The sequence below is a fragment of the Aulonocara stuartgranti genome, assembly GCF_965226115.1.
Source record: "Aulonocara stuartgranti genome assembly, chromosome: 10".
Classification (NCBI taxonomy): domain Eukaryota; kingdom Metazoa; phylum Chordata; class Actinopteri; order Cichliformes; family Cichlidae; genus Aulonocara; species Aulonocara stuartgranti.
Window position 1 is genome coordinate 11837635 of NC_138946.1, and position 26464 is coordinate 11864098.

At 39.6% G+C, this 26464-nt stretch overlaps 1 protein-coding gene across 1 annotated transcript; it reads right to left on the reverse strand.

The window, feature by feature from the left end:
* Positions 1–25754, reverse strand: LOC309715658 (solute carrier family 22 member 21-like). The gene is made up of 23 exons (XM_082548945.1): positions 25577–25754; positions 23698–25483; positions 18344–18709; positions 17146–17328; positions 16505–16608; positions 15915–16069; positions 14261–14432; positions 13321–13447; positions 12959–13059; positions 12380–12594; positions 10244–10426; positions 9959–10094; positions 8663–8888; positions 6977–7159; positions 6746–6849; positions 5871–6025; positions 5604–5775; positions 2082–2214; positions 1793–1887; positions 1008–1222; positions 646–828; positions 353–488; positions 1–97 (listed from the first exon to the last, which is right to left on the reverse strand). The coding sequence occupies exons 3-23, from the start codon at positions 18548–18550 to the stop codon at positions 28–30; spliced, it is 3255 nt and encodes a 1084-aa protein (XP_082405071.1). The 5' UTR covers positions 18551–18709; positions 23698–25483; positions 25577–25754; the 3' UTR covers positions 1–27.
* Positions 25755–26464: the final 710 nt, after the last annotated feature.

Consider the following 26464-nt stretch of genomic DNA (forward strand, 5'->3'; position numbering starts at 1 on the left):
TTCGTGAGTCATCGGTGTTGGAAACAATCATAGTCGACTTTCAAAAATCTTCACGTGTTTTGATTGTCCTTTTCTAGTAATGAAGGGACATTTCATTCTGTGCGGGACAAAAGACAAAGAAAACACAGTTTTGTTTTTGCAGAAAGGACGTCTGTAAAAGTGTCACCATCTTTGTGTTTACTGCCAAATTAGTTATTGCTATTTTGGTGCTTTTAAGACACACTAAGAGTCAATTTTTGTAGTTGCAGAGTTACTACGTTATCACAAGTCTGAGATCTACGTCTGAGGTCAAGTTTTTATGACAAGTTTCACATTCAATAAATATTACATATGTTCTTCCAACTGATCTCACCTTTCTCTTTTATGCATCTGTTCAATAGTTTGAGGCAAAGGCCGTCCGAAACTCTCTGGTAGGAACACAGTAGCGAAGGCAGACACAACAGCAAGAGTCCCCAGTGTAATATAAGGCAGATATTTAAAGTACTGACCTGCACAAAGACAGGGAGCAATTAGGATTGGAGAAAGGCCTTGGCCTTGTGTTTATGCAACGTAATGTAGTGTGGGAATTTGTAGTCTACACAGACCACTAGATATACTTGATAAAATGCTTATTTATGAAGATTTGAGAAACATTCCTTCACTCACTCAGCTTTAACAAAAATGGTGCAATACAGCTTCCCACTCTGGATACAGTAGTACACATTCCTGTTGCAGTATTCCTGAGTACTGTTGGGAACAGTTCTGCTGTATATACAAACATCAGGGCAGTACCGGTGGTAATACCAAATTTTCCCACCATCTCTAGAGTAATAGACAGATATGATAGACCTGAAGGGAAAAAAAAATTAAAGATTTGTATAAGGCTATATACTAATTTGCTTCAGTACCTACTTCTAATGTCGGTATTTGAGATAAGATTTGCCTGAAAAAAACCTCAGACATATAAATAAATAAATAAAACCTCTGACACTCCTATGGACACAATATGGTGCATTTTTTCTGCTTACCATGAGGCACAAGTTGAATGAAATACAGTGATACTCCTCCAAGGAGCAAGATGCTTACGACAGCGAGTCGTCGTGGAAGGTATTGCAAAGCCAGCCAGCTGGTAATGTATGCTGGAACCTCCACGGCTGCTGAGATGAAACAGCTGATAAATGGATCGGCATGGAGTCGAGATGTATTTAGGGATAAGCCAAAGTAGCCAGTACTTAGAGTGAACCTGTAAACATATGTCAAATAAAACATGGTAGCAATCTGAAAAGGAATCTGCTTGGAATTAGCAGTAGTGGGTTTATATTATCTATTCATGCAATTGAACGATGAGGTTTTTGTTATTAATCATATTACTACTGCACTTCTCACTACCAAAATCAATAATCACATCTCTGTAATGTGTTACGTTACAATGCATTACACTCCAACTCTTCCCAGTGACTTACCAGTAAGGAGCTTTTCTGGGAGACTATTGGGATTGCATTGAAAAAGACCTTCAAACGCTTGTCACCAGTGAATACTGCTAGTTGTGTTCACTGAGTGCCAAACCAGCAGGAATTATGTGTCTGCAAGGCCAGTGCAGCCAGCTCTCTGGTGATTATGGGCCTGCAGTGGGTGATGGTGCTGCAAGTGCTTGTAAAAATATAATGTGAATAAATATGGCTTAGAGCAAAACACTGCTCTTCTAAACAAAACTGTCTTTTTTTCTGTTCTCTCATCATTTATGGGAATTCAGCGATACACATAGGATATTCTATTCATCCCCAAAATATAAGTGCTTTGAATTACTACTCACCACACAAGGCAGAGAATGATCGATGTGTTTCTGATGTTTGCAGTCCTTAGCAGGCTGAAGATACTGTGACGTTCATTAGCCTGAGTCTTATCTGCCTAAAAGACACAAAATCCCAGTCTCAGCATCTGTACATATGGCAATATCTGTTGCTCCAGGGTTCTATCCCTTTTTTGGTAACAGTAATATTTCTGATCATTTGGGTATTGTCGTGCATAGTGCGAGAGATATTTATGTGTCTTCCTCAGATTCTCTTTACGTGCCTGAATGATTTAATTCAAAGCCAACTTACTGGTGAATCGTAATCATCAAAGATGACCTGTGGAGCCTCTACTTTGTTCTTCTTGGCAGCATATTTCACTATGTTCTCTGCTTCCTCCACTCTTCCCTGTGAAAGCAGCCACCGAGGAGACTCTGGGATTAACCTGCATCAGTATTCAACACAAAGAAACAAAAAGATTTAGCCTGGATCCGGTGGAACAGAAGTTATAGTATTGCTTATTACTCTCTTTGATGCTTGGCCAGAAGTTATATACTGTACAGGGTGGGCCATTTATATGGATACACCACAATAACATGGGAATGGTTGGTGATATTAAAGTCCTGTTTGTGGCACATTAGTATATGTGAGGGGGCAAACTCCTCAAGATGGGTGGTGACCACGGTGGCCATTTAGAAGTCAGCCATCTTGGATACAAATTTTGTTTTTTCAATAGGAAGAGGGCCATGTGACACATCAACCTTATTGGTAATGTCACAAGAAAAACAATGGTGTGCTTGGTTTCAACGTAACTTTATTGTTTCATGAGTTATTTACAAGTTTCTGACCACTTATAAAATTTGTTCAATGTGCTGCCCATTGTGTTGGATTGTCAATGCAACCCTCTTCTCCCACTCTTCACACACTGATAGCAACACCGCAGGAGAAATGCCAGCACAGACATCCAGTATCTGTAGTTTCAGGTGCTGCACATCTCGTATCTTCACACCATAGACAATTGCCTTCAGATGACCCCAAAGACAAAAGTCTAAGGAGGTCAGATCAGGAGACCTTGGGTGCCATTCAACTGGCCCACGACGACCAATCCACTTTCCAGGAAACTGTTCATCTAGGACTGCTCGGACCTGGCACCCATAATGTGGTGGTGCACCATCCTGCTGCAAAAACTCAGGGAACGTGCCAGCTTCAGTGCATAAAGAGGGAAACACATCATCATGTAGCAATTTCAAATATCCAGTGGCCTTGAGGTTTCCATTGATGAAGAATGGACCCACAGCATGTCAATGGCTGTGAACAAAGAGAAACTTGTAAATAACTCATGAAAGAATAAAGTTACGTTTTTTCAAAAAGGTCTCAAAGACTTTAGAGTCAGACCTGTTACAGATCGTCAACTTTTCCTTAATGTCAGGTGTGTTTCCAGAACCACTAAAAACTGCTGTAATCAAACCTATACTGAAAAAGGACAATCTTGACAAGACACAAATGAAAAACTACAGGCCGATCTCAAATCTCCCATTTTAAAGTAAGATCATTGAAAAAGCAGTTTCTCAACAGCTCAATTACTTCTTAAAACAGAATAACTGCTACGATGCCTTCCAGTCAGGTTTTAGACAGAACCACAGCACTGAAACCGCTCTGACAAAAGTGTTTAATGACATATGTCTGAACACAGACAGTGGAAAAATGTCAGTCCTAGTTTTACTGGATCTCAGTGCAGCATTTGATACAGTTGACCACAACATATTACTCAAACGACTGGAGAACTGGGCAGGTCTTTCAGGAACTGTACTAAACTGGTTCAAAACATACTTAGAAAACAGGAAATACTTTGTATCAATAGGTAACTTCACATCCGAGCAGACAAGTATCACATGTGGAGTTCCCCAAGGTTCCATCTTGGGACCCCCTCTGTTTAACATTTACATGCTCCCACTGGCACAGATTATAAAGAACAACAAAATAAACTACCACAGCTATGCAGATGACACACAAATATATATCACAATGTCACCAGGAGACCGAGGCCCTGTACAGGCTCTTGGTAAATGCATTGAGGAAATCAATGACTGGTTGTGCCACAATTTTCTCCAACTAAACAAAAACAAAACTGAAGTAATAGTCTTTGGCGCCAAAGAAAAACGATTACAGGTCACCAGAGAACTTCAATCTATACATCTAAAAACCACAAACCAGGTGAGAAATTTGGGTGTAGTGATGGATGCAGACCTAAACTTAGAAAAACACATTAAGACAATAACAAAATCAGCTTACTATCACCTCAAGAATATTTCAAGGATAAAAGATCTGATGTCTCAACAGGACCTGGAAAAACTAGTCCATGCATTCATCTTTAGTAGGCTTGATTACTGTAACAGCATCTTTACAGGTCTACCTAAAAAATCAGTCAGACAACTACAGCTCATTCAGAACTCTGCTGCTCGAGTCCTCACTAAGACCAAAAAAGTGGACCACATCAGTCCAGCTCTGAGGTCTTTACACTGGCTGCCTGTCCGTCAGAGGATAGACTTTAAAGTTCTGATGCTGGCCTATAAAGCTCTGAATGGTTTAGGACCAAAATACATCAGTGACCTCCTGACCCAGTATGAACCTTCCAGATCCCTCAGGTCATCTGGAGCCGGTCTTTTATCAGTTCCCAGAGTCAGAACCAGACATGGAGAAGCTGCATTCAGCTTTTATGCTCCTTATATCTGGAACAAACTCCCAGAAAGCCTCAGATCAGCTGAAACACTCAGTTTATTTAAATCCAGGTTGAAGACTTACCTATTCTCAGCTGCATTTGAATAAAGCACCAAATCCACACTTTTAAGCTTAAATTTCAAAACTTACACTAACTACTGATCTTATCTATTTCTGATTTTATCTGTTTTGATTTTATATACTGTTTTGTTTGTTTGTTAAGCTTAAATTTCAAAACTGATTTTATCTACTGTTCTGATTTTATCTGTTTTGATTTTATATACTGTTTTGTTTGTTTGTTTGTTTGTTTGTTTGTTTGTTTGTTTGTTTGTTAGTTAAGTGGGTTTAGAGCTCTGGGTAGCTCCCCAGCTGGGTCTAGACTGGGTCTAGAGAGTATTTTAAATTCAGGGAATTTAAAATAGAAAGTAGCTCGTCCACAGAAGGACTGGTAGCTCCCCATTACGATAAGGGTTCAGATCGCGCGAACAGGTGTGGGATTAGAGCTCTGGGTAGCTCCCCAACTGGGTCTAGACTGGGTCTAGAGAGTATTTTAAATTCAGGGAATTTAAAATAGAAAGTAGCTCGTCCACAGAAGGACTGGTAGCTCCCCTTACGATAAGGGTTCAGATCGCGCGAACAGGTGTGAAATGTGTGTGTTTAGTTAGTTAGTTTGTTTGCTTGTTTTAATCAATTTTAAATCATGCTTTTTATTTGTTTTTGTTTCTAATGTCTCTGTAAAGCACTTTGAATCACCTTGTTGTTGAATTGTGCTATACAAATAAATTTGCCTTGCCTTGCCTTACGTTGAAACCAAGCACACCATTGTTTTTCTTGTGACATTACCAATAAGTCTGATGTGTCTCATGACCCTCTTTCTATTGAAAAAACAAAAGTTGTATCCAAGATGGCCGACTTCTAAATGGCCACCATGGTCACCACCCATCTTGAGGAGTTTGCCCCCTCACATATACTAATGTGCCACAAACAGGACTTTAATATCACCAACCATTCCCATGTTATTGTGGTGTATCCATAAATGGCCCACCCTGTCTAATGAATTCATGAGAAGATAAACTTAACACAAACGCAGCTTTATTTTTTTCAAGAACAACCTACCACCAAAGAGGAAAGTAGAGAAGGCCAGGGAGAGATATACCTAACAGGAGATATGTCCAGTCCCTTAAAAAGTAGGCAAAGAGAGGAAGCATCATAAAGCCAAAGGCAAAGGCAAGACATACACCCATGGATGAGAAAAGGACCCGCACATTGCCAGTGAAGATTTCAGTGCCTGCACACACAGAGAAAGCCAACAGAAGTTTTGAGGCAATGGAGGTTATTGGACACATTGTTGCAGTAACCAAAGAACCAAAAATATGCCTTTACCGAGCACAAAAGCAGAAACATAGTTAGAGATTTGTCCCAAACCACTGATGAACAGGAGGATGCAGAACACTGTCCAAGATGATGAGAAGATTTGAACAAAAGTGAAAAGAGTCTGAAGTGCCATGGTCAGAAACAGAACTGGCTTTCTTCCAAATCTACAACGAAAAGTCAAAAGATGAAATAAGTGTAAAAAAACAAATAAGACATACTGCGTATCATAAAGTATTTATTATAAAGTATTTATTAAAAAGTATACTTGTGTGTTTATTGGTAATAGCAATATAATACTCTGCAATAAAGTAAAAATGTAATGAGGACTTTTATTACATGCTAAACAGAGCAATTGTAGAAATTAAAAACACTTTATAATACGGCCTGAAACTATTAACTATATAAGAGTCTAATTCGCCTGTAATTAAATTGAATTTAAACACATTTTATTTGAAATTATAATAATTAAAATATTTAAAAAATATATATATTTTTAAGAATTACATTGACTTACAGTCTTAAATGTATGTACACTAGAATAAGGCGATAACAAGTTGTGGTTTTGCAGGGAAAAAAAGAAAAAGAAATAAACAATGAATAAATATTGTTTGTTTTTCCACAAAATTAAATTGTATTTTGTAAAATTACAGTACTTATTACTGTTTGTAAGAATTGTACGTATTCTAGTGTACCTAACTTTAAGTATTTGTAGGTAAATATAAGTACATTTTAATTTCAAATAAAATAAATTGAAATTAAGTCTAATTACAGGAAGCCATATTATAAAGTATTAATATGTAATGATAGCTAGAAAGAATTTAAAAGATCAATATACAGTTTGTGCTGCTTAAAAGGGGGAAACAAGTATTATTTTTTAACTTTACCTGTCTGACAGCTGTCCTGAAAAAAAGGATCCAACTAAAACTCCCATGAAGTAAACTGTGGAAGTAAACGGCTGCTTCCACTCTTCACTGCACACCAGGTCAAACTGAAACGTCCAGGCATAAAAAATTGAATAAAACAATACAAAGACTTCAGGTGCTGTTTATGCCTCGTCAGATCTTAATTTTCAATTGTCAATCATTGTTCAAATATCGTCTGTATTACACACTTACCTCAGAGACTATAGTGGATTTATAGATGTCTTTGCTATAGCTCCACCCATCAACACACCCCTCTTGCTCCAGGTTAGTAAGATTAACATCCTGGCCTGGAATATATCCCTGAGCTGAAAGATTTTTGACCACATCCAGCCTGTATCTCCGACATCTGCTCAGCTCCAGCTTCCCATTCACCATCTTGCAGGTAAATAAATGCATTAATTTATTTACTTTTCTGTGAAATTGTGTTGAATACCATACTATAAAGGAAATAGCATGCTCTAGAAAGATAAAGAAAAACAAATCTAAAGTAACTGCAACAACAACAAAACAAACAAAAAAGCAAGCAAACAGAAACAAACAAACAAATACTGAAATGTAGAACTGGATAACAGGAGAATTAGGTTATTGACAAAAGAGGAAAAAAAACGAAACTAAACAAGAAACAAAATAATTTCAAAATAAAACAGGAAGTAACCTAGGGGGGAATTACCTAAAAGAGACAGGGGTACACTGGAAGGGCCAGATCAAAGTAAAACACAAGCGATCACAATACAATTCAAAAAACCAACAGAAACAAGATCACAAAGTTTCAACAACTAAAGATTAGACACAGAGGCATTACTCTTGTAAAGATAATCTTAAAACCTGTAAGAACTCTAAAAAACACAACTCAAAACTAAAGCTAAAATAAAGAATGGTTAAAAATAAACAAGAATGCAAAGTCCAAAATCATAAAACCCCAAACCATGACAGTATTTTGACCACTTAGTGCTCATAATAACCCTTCACACATATAAATATATACCCTATCATAAAATATGGCCATTCTACTTTATTGAGCTTAAAGCTAAAGCTGGCTTTGCAGAATGCAAAGAAAATACATCTACAAAGCTGCAAATATGATCATTAAAGTAAATATCAGACACACACATTTAAAAAATTTGCACATCCTCCAACATTAACATTTAATTCAAACATACAACATGTTGTCTTAGAAAAAAAGTAGGTAATTACAAGTAATTGTGAATTCGCTTTAACTGTCCTGCCCATTAAATGGGTCTGAGTGTGATTATAAATAATATATAATTGTGTGTTACTGTATATGCCTTTTAAAGTGTTGGTATTGGGCTGGTATTGCATTTGACTAACTCTGTTTCTAAAGAAGGAAGCTATTTCAAATGTAGCTTTCGTTTATGCTGTGCTGGCTGAATGACTGAGTGACATTCACAGACTTTTAGTGGGAACTATCCTTCCTTCCAGCCATGCAGCATTTCCTTTGCCACTGACTGTCATACAAATCCAAAGCAGATTTCGCCCCACCTTAAATGATTCAAATTTTGTTATCATGACTCATCTGTCATAACGACTTAGTTACAGAACGCATTGTCGAGAAGTTATCTTGCACAAGCCAGACTTTTATAATGATGTTCCAGTTTGTGTATCAAAGCTGCAGAGTGAAAATACTATTTCTTTTTCACCTAAATTTTTGCTTTATGTGAAGTTTTTCTTGGTCTTGTGGTTATGTAATTCACGACTCAAATTTCATACTGACATTTCAGACTAAATACATTAAATACCTTTGAAGAAAATATTAGATTTAGATGATTTGATTGCAACACTGACACAACTTATCTGTATTGGTGTTGTAAAGATTACATGCAGCTCTTCTTGTTTCTTTTAATTAATATACTTCTTTACCTCCATTGGAATGATAGCTTGATGCCAGTCTTCTGTCAAGTTAATATCAGGAACCAGGCAGTGGTGTCTGGGAATGTCAGTCAGGAAGATGAGGGAAAAAGAACCAAATCCATTTGGCAACACGCTGGCACAAAGTAGGAAGAAAACACTTTGCTGGAAATGTCCCCAGTGACCAAGAAATGCTGTGACTTCATCATAATCCTGCATACTCTTGGAATTCTGTCTTTTAAATCACTTCTTCATCTATTGTGAAAGTAAAAAATACTCTTTAAAGAAAAAGTTGCATAAATAAACAAGTGCTACTCTGAAAGTGAGGACTCCAGAAACTCTGCAGAGCTTTTATGTAGTGTGCATTCTTAAAGGTATCAACTCCAAATTTGACTTTTTATAGTCACCACTGGGTTATAGATTACAAAGGCAATAACAAAATGCTCAGATGTTGAAAGATAATCTTTGACCATCACTTGCATAATAGGTTTCCAAGAAATATGGGAAAACTTCCAACTTGTGCAAGACAGCATTTATTATTAACCATCTATTGAGGATTTATTGGTTAAATAAGACAAAAAAAAGAAAATTATAGGTTTATCTTTGTTATGAGACTATTTATATATAATACAGCTTTCAGTCATTTAACAGACAACAAAGCCAAACAAAATGTAAATATAAAAGACTGTAAACAACAACAACATCTGTCTAGACCAGGACAAACAAATAGTCATAGTGAACTGTCCATTGGTACCACAGGTACAGGCGTCATATTTCTTGTAAGACATGGGCACTTCACCCTGTTTTAAAGAGGAAAGACAAACACGAGTTTTATTTTCAGCGATAAACTTCATTATCATTATTACTTATAAGATGTGAACACTTATTTTTTGTACTATTGGCTAAGGGCTTTCATTCAATCTGCAAAAAAAACCCCAAAACAAAACATTTGGCCACTTGGTGGCAGTAAAGTTCACTTGGAAATAAATAGCAATCTCACTTCTTAACCTTCCTGTCGTGTTCAGGTCAATGATAGTCAGTGATAGTCAATGATTTTTTAAATTTACATACCCAACATTTAAAGTTAAATTGAACATGATGATACATTTAGAGTCACCCTGAAACTTCTACTTCACTTCTACTCAGTCACTTTCACTAACTCCCTAAATGACAGATACTCGCCTGACAACATACTTTTCTGCATACTGTGTACCATGTTTAAAGAACTTGCTGTATAAGAATGTAAAATTACAATTGCCTTTATTACTTCATAGAAAGTAAAATAAACTGTGAATGAAAGTAGCTTACCTTTCTCGTCTTTGCATTTGTTCAATAGTTTCAGGAAGAGGTTTCTTAAAACTCTCTGGAAGGAAAAGAGCTGCAAAGGCAGCCACAACAGCCAGACTTCCCAATATAATATAAGGTAGATACTTATAATACATACCTGAAGACACAGAGGGGGAAGTTAGGATGAGAGAAAACTCCTTTATGAGTGTGCATTTATAAAATATAGAAATTTAATCAAATGAGGTAAAACAGACAGTCAGAAACAGTTAGTACTAATGCTAAATGAATATTAATCAATGCACTCACCCAGACTTAACAATAAAGGGGCAATGCAACTTCCAATTCTGGAAACAGTATTGCTTATCCCCGTTGCTGTGTTTCTGAGCACTGTTGGGTAAAGCTCTGCGGTGTAGGCGAACATCAGGGAGGAACCGGTCGTGATTGAATACTTACCCAGCATTTCCAGTGCAAGAGCCAGATTTGATAGATCTAAAGAATAATACATTTGTTTAGTTTGTAGATATAAGTAAACAGTAAGAGACAAAACTCTAATCAAGTCTGTGAAACTTGTTTTATATAAGATGGTAATTCTGCATATACCTATCATATAGTCACTTCCTGCCTAGTAACACGAAAAGATCACAAAAACAAATTCTATTCTTCTATTATGATTATTTACATGTTCATATTTTTGTTGGTTCACATCCTACAATGTTAAATAACGTATCACATTTCGCACAATGCACACTGATGCTTTGGGTTTTTTTCCATCCTCTTTTCAACCTCTGTCCCTTTAAGGGCCCCACCTCCAGAAAAGCCTGATTTGTGATTTGTCAGCTCATCAAAGGCAACTTTGGCATAGTCTCCTGAAAGCTATCTGCCCTTAACATACACCTGTAGTTTCCTGATACACAATGAACCAGAAGAGACTGTGGATTCCAGCAGAAAGTCAGAAAGAAATGCATTCATGCATTCTCTGGGCCGAAAGATACTGTAATAATCATCCCCCAGTCAGTACTAATGCTAATGTAAACAACAATAGCCATGGACAAGGCTAGAACTAAAGATACAGGAAGCTACCTTTTTCCAGGATACATTACATTACAAAAAAAAAAGTAATCCTAAACTTTTGTAATGCTTTGAGACATTTTAGAGTTAGCAGAAGGGGCTCTAATGCGAAAATTTTAGCAGGCTCTAAGGCAGCTGTTGCATTTGGATTGAGTCAATTTCTTGTTCTTTGAAGAAAATGTTGCCAAACAGCTGCTCTGCAGACACGTCACTGCATGCAGATAACTGATGATAGATCAGTTACGTCAGGCAAAGAAAGGTTCAGTGTTTTATATGTATGAAAGAATAACTATCTTTGCCAGAGGCTTTATAATTTGTAACTGGAAGAACTTTTATGTGCAAAATAGCTACAGTGCTTTCCAAAAATAATTTTTTGGGACTTTTGGTCCCCTTTTTCTTTAGATGTTACCTGGAAGATGGGAAGCAGGTGCAGTGATTTATTAGAACATGTGCAAACCCATATGGGAATATAGGTTTCTTTGTATAGTACAAAGGAGGTTAAAGTCAATATTTGGTTCCAGATAGCACATCTTTGTCTGTTTCCTGCCTTTTGTTCAGTTCTCTGTCAAGACGATCCCAGACCGTTTCAATAATGTTGGGGTCCAGGCTGTAAGGAAGCCAATGCGTGTTTTTCTATATAGGTATGTTTTTACTATATTGCCATGCTAAAAGTTGAAGCTGTTGTCCTTCAGATAATAGGTACTTTTAAACCAAAAGTTTTAAAAATGATTTTTGTTCCAGTTCTTGAGGATTTTGGTATATCTCAGCCTTTTTGTTTACCCTCCTTAGGAATGTTTTTTTTTGACAGCCATACATTGCACACCATCCCAGTTTATGCTGCATTTTCAGCAAACATCACTCTTTGCATCTTGTTGTTGTAAAAATATAATTTCATCCTTGTCAAACTGTTATCTTTGACATTTTTATAGATTCCACTGAAGAAATGAGAACAAATTACACGTTTCAATGGCAGGCTGCTAGTAACGAATGCCTAAAGCAATACTTTAGGTTCTTTGTTATGAGTTGTAGGTAGACACGACAGTGTTTCATGCTTTGAGCTAGGTGCCCTGTTATGCTTGAATGATTCATAAATCAATGCTTAACAGTGGCTTAACAACATTTTTTCCCTAAAATGGACAATTACAATGACTGAAATTTAGAAGACCAAGACAAAATACAAAAAAACCAACAAGAAAGTCTGGGTCCTTGAAAGCACATAATAAATAAATTTAAAAAAAATCACAGTAGTGTGTATCACTCATCAAAGGAAAAGGAATAATTATAGTATGGGCACTTTAAGCAATAGGTAACTTATATATGACTCATCAATTGTTCTAATGTGAATTCTTGCAGCTTGCTTTTAAGAAATTTTACCATCTGGAACAAGTTGAATCAGGTAGAGTGGCACGGCTCCGAAGACCAACGTAAGGATCACAGACAGGCGTCGTGGAAGGTATAGCAGAGCCATCCAGCTGGAAATGTATGCTGGAATCTCTACAACTGCTGAGATGAAGCAACTGATGTAGGGGTTTTCATGGAGTTGTGCTGTATTGAAAGACAGGCTATAGTAGCCAACAATCATAGTGAACCTGGGAAAATCAAAGGGAAATGAAAGCGTTTTTTTCATCTAAGTGAACTTTCCAAAGATTTTTCTGCATGCATGCATTTTTTTCAAATGCAAATCGTAATCATTTTGTCTATCGCAGATCTTATATTATGGAAACAGAAATACATGAAAAACCAAAAGAAAAATGAATTTTCTTTTAGTAAAAAATCATTTTTAGTTAAGAGACAGGTCATTTTAGCTGTTTATCTGCTAATTCTCCTTTTGATTTCCATGAGGAATCCGGCAAATTCCTTGTTTGTTAATTTTCTCGTTGTTTCATTATTTTCTCAATCTGAGGATGTCTCATTAAGTCGCTATGTACCACACTGTCTTCACTGTTTACTCACAACACAAAGCAGAGGATGAGTGTTGTGGCTCTGATGCTGCTCTGCCTCAGCAGGTCAAAGACATTGTAATGCTCCTTGGAGTGTGTCTGCATCTTTTCTGTCTGGAAGACACATAAAATTAGTTTGACTGTGTGAGCAGGGCTTTTTCAAAAAATATTAAAACACAAAAATGTTTAAGATTTCTTTTTTTTCATGCATTTTTATACTAATAATATCAGTCAAATGTCAAATATATTAAAAAATATATATATATATATTAATATATTTATTTATTTGTAAAACTTGAACTTGTTTTCAAATGATAACAACTGTGTTCTGCATCTTGGGTTAATCCAGTAATGTTTAAGTGAAAGTTCACTTACACCACAGTCTTCAAAGATGATCCTCGGAGCTTGAACTTTGTTCCACTTAGCAGCAGTTCTTATAATGGCCTCGGCTTCCTCAACTCTGCCTCGAGAAAGCAACCACCGGGGAGACTCTGGCATAAGCCTGGCTTAATATTTAACACAAACAGAAGGATGCAGACTTAATCAGAGGGATTTTGGAGACAAAGCAAAAAAGACAGTGAAATAAGGTCAATAAACTTGTTAGTGGGAACAGTTTGTTCTTTTTGTTTCAGCTGCTCCCTTTAGGGGTTGTGACAGAGGATCATCTTCATCTGTCACACCTTATCCTTAAGATCCTCTTCTATCACACTGACCCATGCATTTCCTCGTTCACTACATCCATAAACCTTATCTGTGATTTTCTTCTTCTCCTGTCTGCCATCTCCATGTTTAACATCCTTTTCCCAGTGTATCAGCTATCTCTCCTCTGTCCATCTTCAAACCATATCAACCTGAACCTTGCCTCTTTTTCTCTCCAAATATTGAGCTGTCCCTAGGAAATATTTATATCTAATCTTGTCTGCTTCTAGTAACTGAAAAATCTGCCATCTTCATTTTGGCCTCATGTCTTTCTGTAAACACTACTGTGTCAAAACCTTACATTACAGCAGGCCTCACTACCCTCTCTTTGCATCTTCACCATTCCAACTGCATCCCTCTCGTTCACATACATATTCTTCTACTGGCTATCATTCCTGCAGTCCATATTTCCACCTGGCTTGGCTCTCTTGCACCTACACCGTACTCTTTCTTTAGATAACAATATCATCTGTGTATGTCACAGTCTATGGAAACTCCCCCCTGACTAATGTCCACCACAGTTTCAAGCAAGTCAATACATTTGATTCAGTTCCTACAGGGAATGCTATATAAAGATATGTAGAGAGATAGATATGCTAGAGCTAGTGCCACCTACCACCAAAAGGGGACGTAGGCCACACAAGGCAAAGATAAAGCCAATGACAGTGATTTCCAGTCCCTTAAAAAGTATGCTAAGAGTGGAAGTATCATGTATCCAATAGCAAAGCCTAGACATGTGCCCAAAGATGAGTAAAGGACACGCACTTTGCCAGTTAAGACCTCAGAACCTGCAAAAAAAGAGGGGGTAATGATGAATAAAAACTTATGTGTTACAAAAAACAAAACAAAAAAAGGAAACAAACTGAAGATTGCACAAAAAACTCTGTTTGTATGTTATCATCACCATGCAGAGTGCCACCCCACAATAAATAAGCTTTCATGTATATTTTTTTAACATCTGAATTTGTTTATGGCAGTGAGGTGTGGTTTGTGGCTCAGCTGCAAAGGGACACGTGAGACAGAGTGCTTCTAGAAGCACTGTCCACTGAGAGGGTTCACGCATCTGCAGCAAATTTGCCAATCACTGCCTGTTATTTTATGTAAAAGTGTGCTGAGACCCCTGGAAAGACTGAAAGTGCTGGAGGCAGCGGGGGCTTGCCAGTAAAGACTTGTCAAAATGTGTTTCAGAGTGATTTTTGTGAGGATTAAATGCACCTTGCCATTGGGTATATATGGCACACAGACTAAACGCACACAGTGTGCATTAAGAAACTGAATAAAAGCATAGAGGCTGCAGAAACTACTCAGAAATATGTGAGTGATGTGACACCTGACAGGTTAGCTGTGAGAGTTACAGCAGAATGATCTGCAATAAAGCAGCTGTCTTCTGAATGACTCCTTCACTCCATTTGAGCTGTCACCTGACTTCAGTTTCTGACTAATTTTGCACTTATATCAAAACATCTGCTGCTCTTTTTGCTGTACAAAGCACACGTGTAAAACCTGCATTTAGACATTCCTCTGGTGTTTTCTATTCTTGGCTCCCTAGTTTATGCTCCTTGTGTTAGATTGCATCAAAATGCATCTTTCAAACTGCATCATTTATTAATTGGCATGATGTTAGTAGATCAGCAGTAGAACCTAACGCTCCCATTGGCACTTTTTAGGATTGTGGTGTCATTACAATTTGTCCCACTGTCACGGCTGCGGCAGCAGTCATGTGGTGTGTGAGAGTAAGGACCCAAGATGCAGGTACAGGCTGAGATGCGAGTGAGCTTTATTTACAGTAGTGGCAAAAAACAGGAAATGCAGAATGGGGAGCTACCAAAACTAACCTGAAACCATAACTACACGGGATGATGAGCAGGGATGACACAGAGAATGTAGAGCAGAGAGCCACAGAGATACACCGAGTAACACAGACGGTCCGACAGTGAGCAAAGACAACCCCACACTATAAATACACACACAAAAGGAAAAAGGGACAGCAAACAGGAGGGAGGCACAGCTGATCCTAATTAACATGACGAGACAAGAGACACAGACCTTAAAAGTAAAACAGGAAACGCAGAACACAGGGAAGCCACATAACAAAACCTGAAATGAGAACTCAAGAAATACTAAAGGGCTGAGGAGCTAAAGTGAGCAAGAAATCAAAAACTAAAAGCACAAAACTCAAAAACACTGGGTCACTGACACAGGACCATGACACCCTCTTATAAATCTGGCCCTTAGTTTTGTATCATAGCTAAATAAATGTTCCATCCTACCCAACACAAGAGCAGCCACAAAGTTGGACATCTGTCCCAAACCGTTGATGAAGAGGATGATGAGGAACATAATCCATGAACCAGAAAAGACTTGAGCAAAGGTGAAAACTGTCTGTAGTGCCAAAGCTGCAAAAAGAACGGGTTTTCTGCCATATCTAGACAGAGAAGATAAATATATTAGTAAACATATACATGCATAAAAAGTGTTGTACTTCCTATACAGTTGTGTGAATTGCATCTAAAATCTGGATGGAAGGAGCACAAATTGAAAATAAATAAGTACATATCTCAAAATAATAACTGTGTTCTACCACTCTATTTCTTATTATACTGGTAAAAATACAACTCCATCATCAATTAAAATCACAGAAAAGTTCGTCTGGATGTAGCATTTTCAGCGGCATAATACATGTCTTTTATATTACTGACTATTATAAGTGTATACTGTAACATGATCTTTTTAAATGATTTTCATTTTTATTTCTTTTTACAATAAAGACAATCTTAATATCGAAACACGGAAGCCTTTCCTGAACCTTTAAAGAATGGTGTGGTGTTTGGTCTCTTTCACATGAATCTCATGTCAGTACCTGTCTGACAGCTGGCCTGACAAGAACGATCCAAGGAGTCCTCCCACGAAGAAAACAGTAGATGTGAACGGCTGCTTCCATTGGTTACTGCACACCAAGTCAAACTGGAAAATGAGATATTAACAGTTGAATGACTGAATATGTGCATGCAGGAAATAATGTTAAAGTCAGTGTGATTTGTGCTGACTGTTGCTGGCTGTATTCAAATGTCTTTTCACTCTAAGTAGAAAGAAAAAGGGTGCGTCTTTCCTGGTGTGCAGAAACTAATCCCCAAAGAGCACCTTGAACTTTAAGCACTGACAAAATAATGACAAGCTGAAGACTCAAAGGTCAACAAGATTACAACAAGATAATGAGAAATAAGCCATGTTGATAACAGTAGAGAAAGAGTTTTCTAGAGGAATTTATATCATGTTCCTATGTTGACTGACTGCACCTACTGTATGTTCACAGGTGTGTTCTGTCCTAACTGTTGAATAAATGGATGGGCTGAAATCCCCTGTCTTGGATAGGGTAGGAGGAAAGGAGCCACATAGACTAAGGACTTAATGATATATCTGCAACATCAAGAAAAAACAGCTGATGCTGCTAAAAAATACTACATGAAAAATAAGTAGATGTAGAAGAAGGATTGACCATACCTCAGAAACTATAGTGGATTCATAGATGTCTTTGCTATAGCTCCACCCATCTACACAGCCCTCCTCCTCCAGGTCTGTAAGGTTGACATCCCTGCCAGGAATGTATCCCTGAGCAGAGAGATTTCTGACCACATCCAACCTGTATCTGCTGCATCTGCTCAGCTCCTGTTTCCCATCCACCTCCTCATAGTCACAAGGATACAAACAGTTTTAGGGTTATTAGTATTGAGACATTTAAGAAAAACTCAGTAGGATGTCATAGTGTTTACAAAAATATGTAATATTGAGGCAACAATGGGCCTATACGGTGGCCCTGAGAGGCCAAATGGACTGCAACTTAAAAAAACACCAGCAATAACAAAAATGCTGCGAAAACACACAAAATACAACGGAAATAGTACAAACGAAAACAGAAATAGGAATAACTAAAACAGGAATAGGAAAAAACAGATTTCCAAAAGCACAAGGGAAGTGTTTCTGGGGAGACAATAACCTGACGGACCAGTTGCAGGAACCAAAATAGCCCAAGAAGTGGAGGATCTATGGTTTTGTAAGGAAAGAAAAGATGAGAGGAAAGTGTGTTAGCCTAACTATTAGCCTAAAAATCCATCATCACTATTATATGAATCATGACAAAACACACCTATTATTTTTTGGGTTCCTGCAACTGGTACATCGGGTTATTGTCTCCCCAGAAACACTTCCCTTGTGCTTTTTCCAACCAAAATATTTGTATAAAATTGCACAAAAAGAATAGATGGTCCAAATCCTCCTCTTCTGTTTCACAAAATACACAATTACCGGTTTCTATTTCTTGGAAATGTGGATCTTCTGACGACCAGGGAACTTGAACTTTGTGCTTTTTCCTATTTCTGTTTTGCAATATTTTATTGCATTTCATAAAGATTTAATGGTTTTTAGTTTAAATGTATTGTTTACACTGCTTTTTTTAAACTTTCAACTACCAGCAACATAAAAACTCATTTAGTTCCCAAAAGTAGTTTTCTACTTCTCCCAAGCATGTTTTTTTTGTTTTGAAATAAGCATAAATGTGTTCGAATAAATACAAATGTTTTGAGTTACATTATTGGAATAATATTTGAAGCAAACTCAATTATCACTGAAAAACTGCATCAGTAGTTTAAATGTTTTCTTTGATGTGCTGTATCACAGAGTTGGGGCTCTCGCAGTCACTTACTTTGATTGGGATGACACTTTTACGCCAGTCTTCAGTGAGGTTGATACCAGATACCAGGCAGTGATGACTCGGTGTATCAGTCAGAAAAACGAGAGTGAAAGCACCAAATCCATTTGGCATAATGGTGGCAACGAGCGAGAAGAAGACAATTTGCTGGAAACGTCCCCACTGCCCCAGAAAACCAATGGTTTCAGCATAATCTCTCATAGTCAAATAATTATAACCCTTTTTCTAAGCTGCTGACTCTTCTGTCTTCCTGAAACAGCATTGTGTCCAGCCACACCTGTTGGCTGTGCTTACATGTACTCCACCCAAACACACACAGATCCTGGCTCCTATTACCTCTTTTGTACTGTTCAAAATAACCTTCCCTGCAGAATTCTACAAAGAATTCTGGACAATTTTGGCACCAGTATTCCACAGCATGTTGCAGGAAATCGAGGAAAAGGGCAGACTACCACCAAATATGAATTCTGCCAACATTAGTCTCCTGCTAAAACCAGGCAAAGACCCTTTATTTCCCTCAAGCTATCGTCCAATTTCTCTTTTAAATGTAGACCTTAAAATAATCTGCAAAGCTCTCTCAAAGAGATTAGAGAAAATGACCCCCCTCTTAATTCATCCTGACCAAACTGGTTTCATAAAAGGTCGGCACTCCTCAACAAACACTCGTAGATTACTTAATTTAATAGACTACTCATACGATAAAAACATCGAAACCATAATATTATCTCTAGATGCAGAAAAAGCATTTGACAGAGTTAATTGGAAATTTTTATTCGCAACTTTACACAAATTTGGTTTTGGAAACTCTTTCATAAACTGGATAAGAATATTATACAATTCCCCAACGGCTCGTATCAGAACAAATGACCAGACATCCTCCAGCTTCTGTCTCCTGAGGGGCACCAGACAGGGATGCCCACTCTCCCCTTCACTTTTTGCAATTTTTATCAAACCTCTAGCAGCAGCATTTAGACAGGCTACAACAATTAAGGGCATAAAATGTAAGAACATAGAACATAAAATCAGTCTCTATGCGGATGATGTGTTGCTTTTTCTGCAAAACACACAAACCAACCTCTCTGAGGTAATTACTTTAATAAACTGGTTTTCAAGAGTTTCAGATTATTCAATTAACTGGCCAAAATCTACAGTTCTCCCCATTAACTGCTCCTTCCATAATTCTTCCTCTGCCCCACTGCAATCAGGAAATATTAAATATTTAGGTATTAATGTCTCTCCTAAGCTTTCAGACTTAACTAAACTAAACCACATCCCACTTCTAAAGAAAGTAGAAGGCGATCTGACTAGATGGAAATCTTTACCCATATCACTCATGGGAAGGGTCGCCACTATAAAAATGATGATCTTGCCAAAAATAAATTACTTATTTTTGATGATCCCTAACAAACCATCACAAGATTGGTTCAGATCTCTGGATTCATATATTTCCAAATTCCTTTGGAAAGATAAACCCCCGCGTATTAGCTTAAAAACGCTACAAAGAACCAAGGATAGAGGAGGATTAGATCTGCCTAATTTTCACCAATACTTCTTAGCCAACAGGCTTCAGTTCATCTCAGAATGGTTAAAACATACCTTCTTAGTTGAGCCCTGGCTAGATGTTGAACAGGCACTATGCAAGGATCTAGAGATTTCAGACCTACCATTTATTAGCTCAAACATCAAAAGACATGAATGCTTTAAAAGTATCAACATCAGCTTTTCTCTAACAGCATGGTGGGAGTTTCTAAAAATAACGGAGTCTTCATTAATCCCATGCAAACGTACACCTATCTGGAATAACCCTGACATATTACAAAACAATAATATGATTAATTTCCCAGAATGGAGTTGTAAAGGAATTAAATACTTAGAACATATATTAGAAGGAACAGAATTTATTCCATTTGACAGACTAGTTGAACAATATGGGATCAACAAGACAAGGTTTTTAGAATATCAACAAATTAAATCCATAGTAAAAAAGAAATTTAACCTCAGTCAAGTTGAATTACAAACACCACTAAGTGCGGCACATTTTCTTACTCTTAAATCCCCCAAATTATTATCTAAAATATACAGAACACTTTCTAAATTAGATGAATCAATATCCCTTCCTACTGCAAAGTGGGAAGCAGATTTATCAGTCAACCTAGACCAAAACTTCTGGTCTCAGATTTGCTTAAAAACTTTTAAATTAATTAAAAATCCCAGTCTGCAATTAATACAATACAAAATACTTCATAGAGTGCACTATACAGGTCATCGGATGTTCAAGATGGGCTTTACATCTTCCAACAACTGCTCACACTGTCAAGGCAATACACCAGACAATTACATCCACGCTCTTTGGTTCTGTCCACCAGTGCAAAAGTTTTGGCGCGAGATATGTGAAGACTTATCAAAGTGTCTGAAATGTAACATTCCAACTTCCCCCTTAGTGTGTCTACTGGGCAGCTTAGATAATGTCACTTCAGAAAAGAATATAGCCCATATGATCTTCACTGCCCTATGCATAGCCAAGAAAACAGTCCTCATGAACTGGAAAAATAAAAATAATCTTAATTCTAACCAATATAGAAATTATCTATTAGATTACATTAGTCTTGACACAGCCTCTGCCACCACATTAGATCAATTGCTCTGGGCCCCTTTTATCAGCTCCATCACCTAGTGGGGGTGGGGGGTCATAGTTTGGTCCCGCCTTCACTGTTGTGATTGGTGAGGGGGTAGGGACAGGCTTAGGGCGTCGGGGGGTTCCCTGGAGGCATCTTCCTTGGGGGGCTCAACCCGGGGTAGCGGTCACGTCCGGTTGGGGGCTCTGTTGGCTCTCAGGTGACTGTTTCCTCGCGGCTGCGTGCAGCGGGGCTAGGGGAGGGTCTGTGCTGACGGACATGGGTTACTGACCTGGCAACCTGGCTGCCCCTGGGTGGGTCCGGGATGGGCGTGAGGTTCTGGGGGCGCTCCGTCTCTGGGCTGGGGCCCGGGCCGGGCCTCGGGGGCTTGGGTCCTGGTTGGTGTGTTGCCGGGGTTGTGGGCGGGTGGGTGCATGGGGGCCCGGCCCTGGAGCAGGGTGCCGCCGGTGCGTCGAGCCGCCTGGGGGGCTCTTCAACTGGTGGGGGGGATGGTCACATCTTGCAGGAGCTTTCTTCTCTTCAGGAACTCTCTGCAGGAGGGGGAGATACAGGAGAGGTGGAGGAAGATCTCAGCCTGGGCGTTTACCGTCTTATGTAGTCTGGAAGATGTGTGGATGGTGGGGTGGGTGCAGTTTTCTCTGTGGTGGGGTTGGGTGGACTGTCCAGGGCTCTGTGGAGCCGGGGGGCGCTACTGCACTGGGCCCCGGTCTGATGGGCCTGGGCCCCCCTTCCCTGGCGGGTCGCGGAGGGTGGGGGTGCCTACTGGGGTCAGCGGGGGAGCTGGCCCCAGGGAGGGGTTACCTGCCCCTCCCTTCCTTCCCTCCCCATCTCCAGCTGCCTCCCTCTTCCCGCTCCTCCACAACCACCCACACATGCAGGGCCTTGGAGTGGGGGTATGTCACCAGGGTGCAGAGGAGGCTACCCCCCCCCCCCCCCCCCCCGTCCCCTTCTGGCTGCCTCTGCCTCAATTTTATCCCACAACTTAGACATTCACATTATTCACACTCTCATTACACATACATATAGGATCTTGGGGGTGGGCACAATCACGGAGTCCAAATCACCATCAGGGTGTATACCTCACCCCTGACGTCGTTGCCCACCTCTCAATTTTAAATACACTTAGTCATTGAGGGCTAGCAGGAGGGACTATGCGCTTACCTGCTGCTCCTTGGCAGGTAGCTCCATGCCCTCCTGGGTTTTAATTGCACCTTAGAACACATATGCATCAACACTACAATGAGCAGGTGGAGGGAGGTTTGGAGTCTTCTCCCACCCCCATTCTCTGCGGCCTGCTGGAGCGGGAGGGCTAGTAGGAGGAGTTGGCCGTCCGACTGCGGTCTGGGGTGTGGGGCCTCCCTGCTGCTGCGGAGTCGGGGTGGTCTGCCTCTCCCCACCGCAGGGAAAAGGGTAATACCACCTGGGTCTGGGTGCAGTTCCCCCCTCCAGGGGCAAGGGTACCTAGACCCGGTTTGTAGAGTACGCTTGGGGAGTGTGATTGTGTGTACAGCGTCTCTTTATGTCTGTCTCCACGTTGGTTGAGTGTGGAGTGAGTGCATATGAGAGCATGAGGGTGGGAATGGATGTTTGTGTCTGTGTGTGCCTGTATGTCTGTGTCTATATGTCAGGTTGGGTATCAGACGCCACCTCTCTGGGGACACCTCAGGCCCTCCAAGGTTTGGAGGCCTATCTCCACCCACCACCACTTCCCCTGCCGGTGGCGGACTCCCTCAGGTGTCGGTGTGTTGGTGGTTCTTTGTGTCTGGGGGTGGGCGTCCGGGTACACACCGGCTCACTCCTTGGCGGCCGCTTGTCGGGGCCTGGGGCCTGGGGCTCGCTCGGGCCCCTTTGGAGGTGGGGTGCCCCTGGCCTCTCGGCCTGGGGCTCGGTCACTCAGGCACAGCTGGGGGCCGGCGGAGCTCACGGGCGCGTCACTGCAACTCCCCCTGACTTCTGCTCCGCGGCTGCTGGGCGAGCCCTCATCTGGGACTCTCCTCAGCTCTTACTGGAACAGTGGCGCGGCTGCCCCTCTGTTGGTCTTCCATGGTCTCTTGTGTTCTGGGGGCCTCTGGATGTCTGGAGTTTTGATCTCCTCCATACCCACTTCACACCCTGGAGGACGGGGCTGTGGCCCCCCCACACTCCCTAGCAGATCATTACATGGAGAAACCTTTGGAATGCAAGCATGCTGATCCACACAGGTATGCACACATGGGTATTCACAGACGCGGACTAAAGCTTTCTTGGCTGCTGCCTCAAAGCACACTGTGCGCTGTCTATCTTGCGTGCTGCACAATATCGTTTATTATTTAGTAAATATTGATATCTATGACTAGCTAGTTTATTGTGATGGTGCTTTGTTTTCTCTATTATTATGTTGCTCTTTGTTGTTTGCTGTCTCCTCTGTTTTTTTTTTTTTTTTTTTTTTTCTCCATACAGGTGACCCAGGAGTTCTTTTTTTTTTTTTTCTCTCTCTTCCCCCCCTTCTCACCGTCTCTTCTCCCCTTTGGTTTTCTTTCTTTCTCTCCCCCTCTTTCTCTCATTCATTCCCCCTGTCCTATTTATTAAAAAAAAAAAAAAAAAAAAAAAAAAAAAAAATGACAAAGGATGAACTGAAGCTCTGCCATCACGTAATGTTGCATACTGCTGTTTCTGATGTCATTTAGAAAAAAAAACAAAAAAAACAAAAAAAACAAAAAAAAACAAAATAACCTTCTAAACTTTTATTTATATATTTTTAAACTGTGACTTTCACAAGCTGCTGTGTTTCCAGGAGTGACTAATGTTATCATAATGACACATCTGTGTATTTTTTTTTCCAGTTAACTTTTCACTGTATACGTGAACATACACATTTAATAACATACTTGTATATAATATAACTGAGATTTGGACAAGGAGTATACATAAGTAACTGTATCATTGTGGCTAGGGTATAGTTTTGCCTTAGCTGCAGTAGGAGGAGTGGGTGCAGTGCAGAAATCAGCGCCTAGTGGAGTTATTGCCACACAGGGTGTGGATTGCCTAACAAACCGGTCTTTATTCTATAGGATAATAAGGAGAACCTTGTGTGCGTTTCATAGGACAAACACACACATATAGGCGTGGCCGTGTCAGCTGCACAGCTCTGGGCAAGAAACCCGAGCTGTTGCTGCGAGAGTGCACCCTGGAGCCAGGCACATCAAGCAGGGTTGAGTTTCCAGTATGCAGAGCAATATAAGGGAGGCTAAATTTAGGAAGCAAAACAAGATGGCTGTTACTAAAAGTTAATCTAGATCTAGATGTGCAATCAGCCATTCCTATCATTATGGGCTCTAATATTGGAACACCAGTGACTAATAGCATTGTTGCTCGAATGTAGGCTGGGTAGTGAAAACACTTTGAAAGGTACAGTTATATCCTATGTGCCATATGTTTATATGCATGTTTATCTAAAATATAATGTCATAAATGCTACAATGGTTTTCTCGAGCATTTGATAGAGCTATAGTTCATGACTTTAACCTGTTGTCTGTCTTGACACTTCTCTCACTCAAAGCTGCAATTGGATTGGCGAGATAAGGCTAATCAGTCAGCCTCAAGCGCTGTGGTTGACACACTACAGCTCAGCAGTGCTGAAGAAGCCCTGGAATGTCTTAAAATTGTGACTGAGCCACTGACTTAAATATAATTCAGGCAGGCATCCCTGAGAGATCCTAAATATGTCCAAATCTTTTCTTTTACTAATCTAAAATTCACTGAGGTGTAAAATATAAATGTTCTCTCTGCTATTTGCAAATCATAATGTTGTAGCTCCATTACAGTTAATATAAACTAATGCTGCATTATTATTCCACAGCAGGTTGGAAAGAATGAAAAAGCTGTCATGCCAATGAGACTGAGAAAAAGACCAAAAATAAAAGAAAACAAAACAGAATTTGCTCTAACGTAGTGAAGTCAATTTGAAAACTGCCCCCTCTAGCTTTTCACAGTGTGCATTACACTGTATGTTCATAATTAAGTGACGCAAATACTCTGAAATATAGTAGGGACATAATGCCCTAGCTTAAACTAAGAAAATAAGATTGATAATAATCATTAACATTATTAAACAAATTTAACGTTATGAAATGATTTAACAATGTCAGTTATAACTTTATAATATGCTAAGTGTGAGAAGCAAGAGTCTGGTGAAGCACTGGTGTCATGTCAGTCATGAAGGTGCAGCTACAATATCAATCATAATACTGAACCTGTCCTGCCTGTTTAATCTTAGTTACTCAGTATAAGGACTAAGGCCCTTTATATTTTAAAATTGTGCAATGTTACGTAAGGCCCAAAATGGCCTCCGTACAAGAAAGTAGTAGCTCTAATATTGACCAGTAACGAACCACCACACGTACACTGTAATGGGTTACACAAGATTTATTTGTTCTTTCTCCGGGTAAAACTACTGGCTGAAGACACAACTCTGGCCAGGAATCCAAGGCCCAAAGCCACCGCGGTCAGGGTTGTTAGCCTGGTTACAAACAGGGGAAAGGTGGTCACTTGGAAGAACAAGCAGCCAAAACGTATCAATCCTGCATCTTCCTCAAAAAGGCTTGCCACCCACCTTTTCAGGCCCGACTTCATTCGAGGCTGGGTCTCCACATCACATCCTGGGAGCTGGAACTTCCCCAACACTGGTCCAGTTTCCTTGTCAGGGGCACAGAGAGTCTCCAGTCCAGTGTTTGTTTTCCTGCCTTCCAGCACATCCACTCACATCCCAATAAGAATGAGTCCTCCCTCCAACATCCACCATGCTATACTCTGTAACACAGACTATAGAAAAATACTAATTATAGTTCAGTCTGACAGTTAAAATTAAATGTCTGATCCTTACATTTGAAAAATGTAAAGAATTAAGTGTAAACCCTCAGGCAGGTTGTGTGAAGACATGTCTGAAAGAAAACTGCTCGTGTTACATTTCCCTGAGAAAATACCTTATGTTGTTTCAGTTGCACAGGTTTTACTTGTTTGCTAATATTTGTTAGCAATGCTTCTAATTTCTCTCCTTGTGCACATTCTCTCAGTGGTCTCTTTTATTGTTACGCATATATTTGTTTTTGTTTAACCTCACTGGTATCCTGCTGTGGTATTCCATACAGTCACTAAGACAAAAACAAATAACACGCTCCTACTCAGGTATCGCTGGTTTGCTGTCTTGTACCTCCTCTTCTGCTTTCTGCTACTGCACTCCCTCTTGTTTGCTCTCTCTATTGCTAACTGGAAGGCGATTACAGGGATTGGGGAACCAGTCATTACAATGATTATATTCGTTGCAAAATTTAACATTTTTTGGTTACGCAGACCTGACAGTTTGCCAGTTAGAATACTAAACATGACTGGATGACCTCATCACCAATTCAATTCAATTGAATTTCAATTCAATTCAGTGTAATTTATACATTGCCAAATCACAACAACAGTTGCCTCAAGGCTCTATATTGTAAGGTAGACC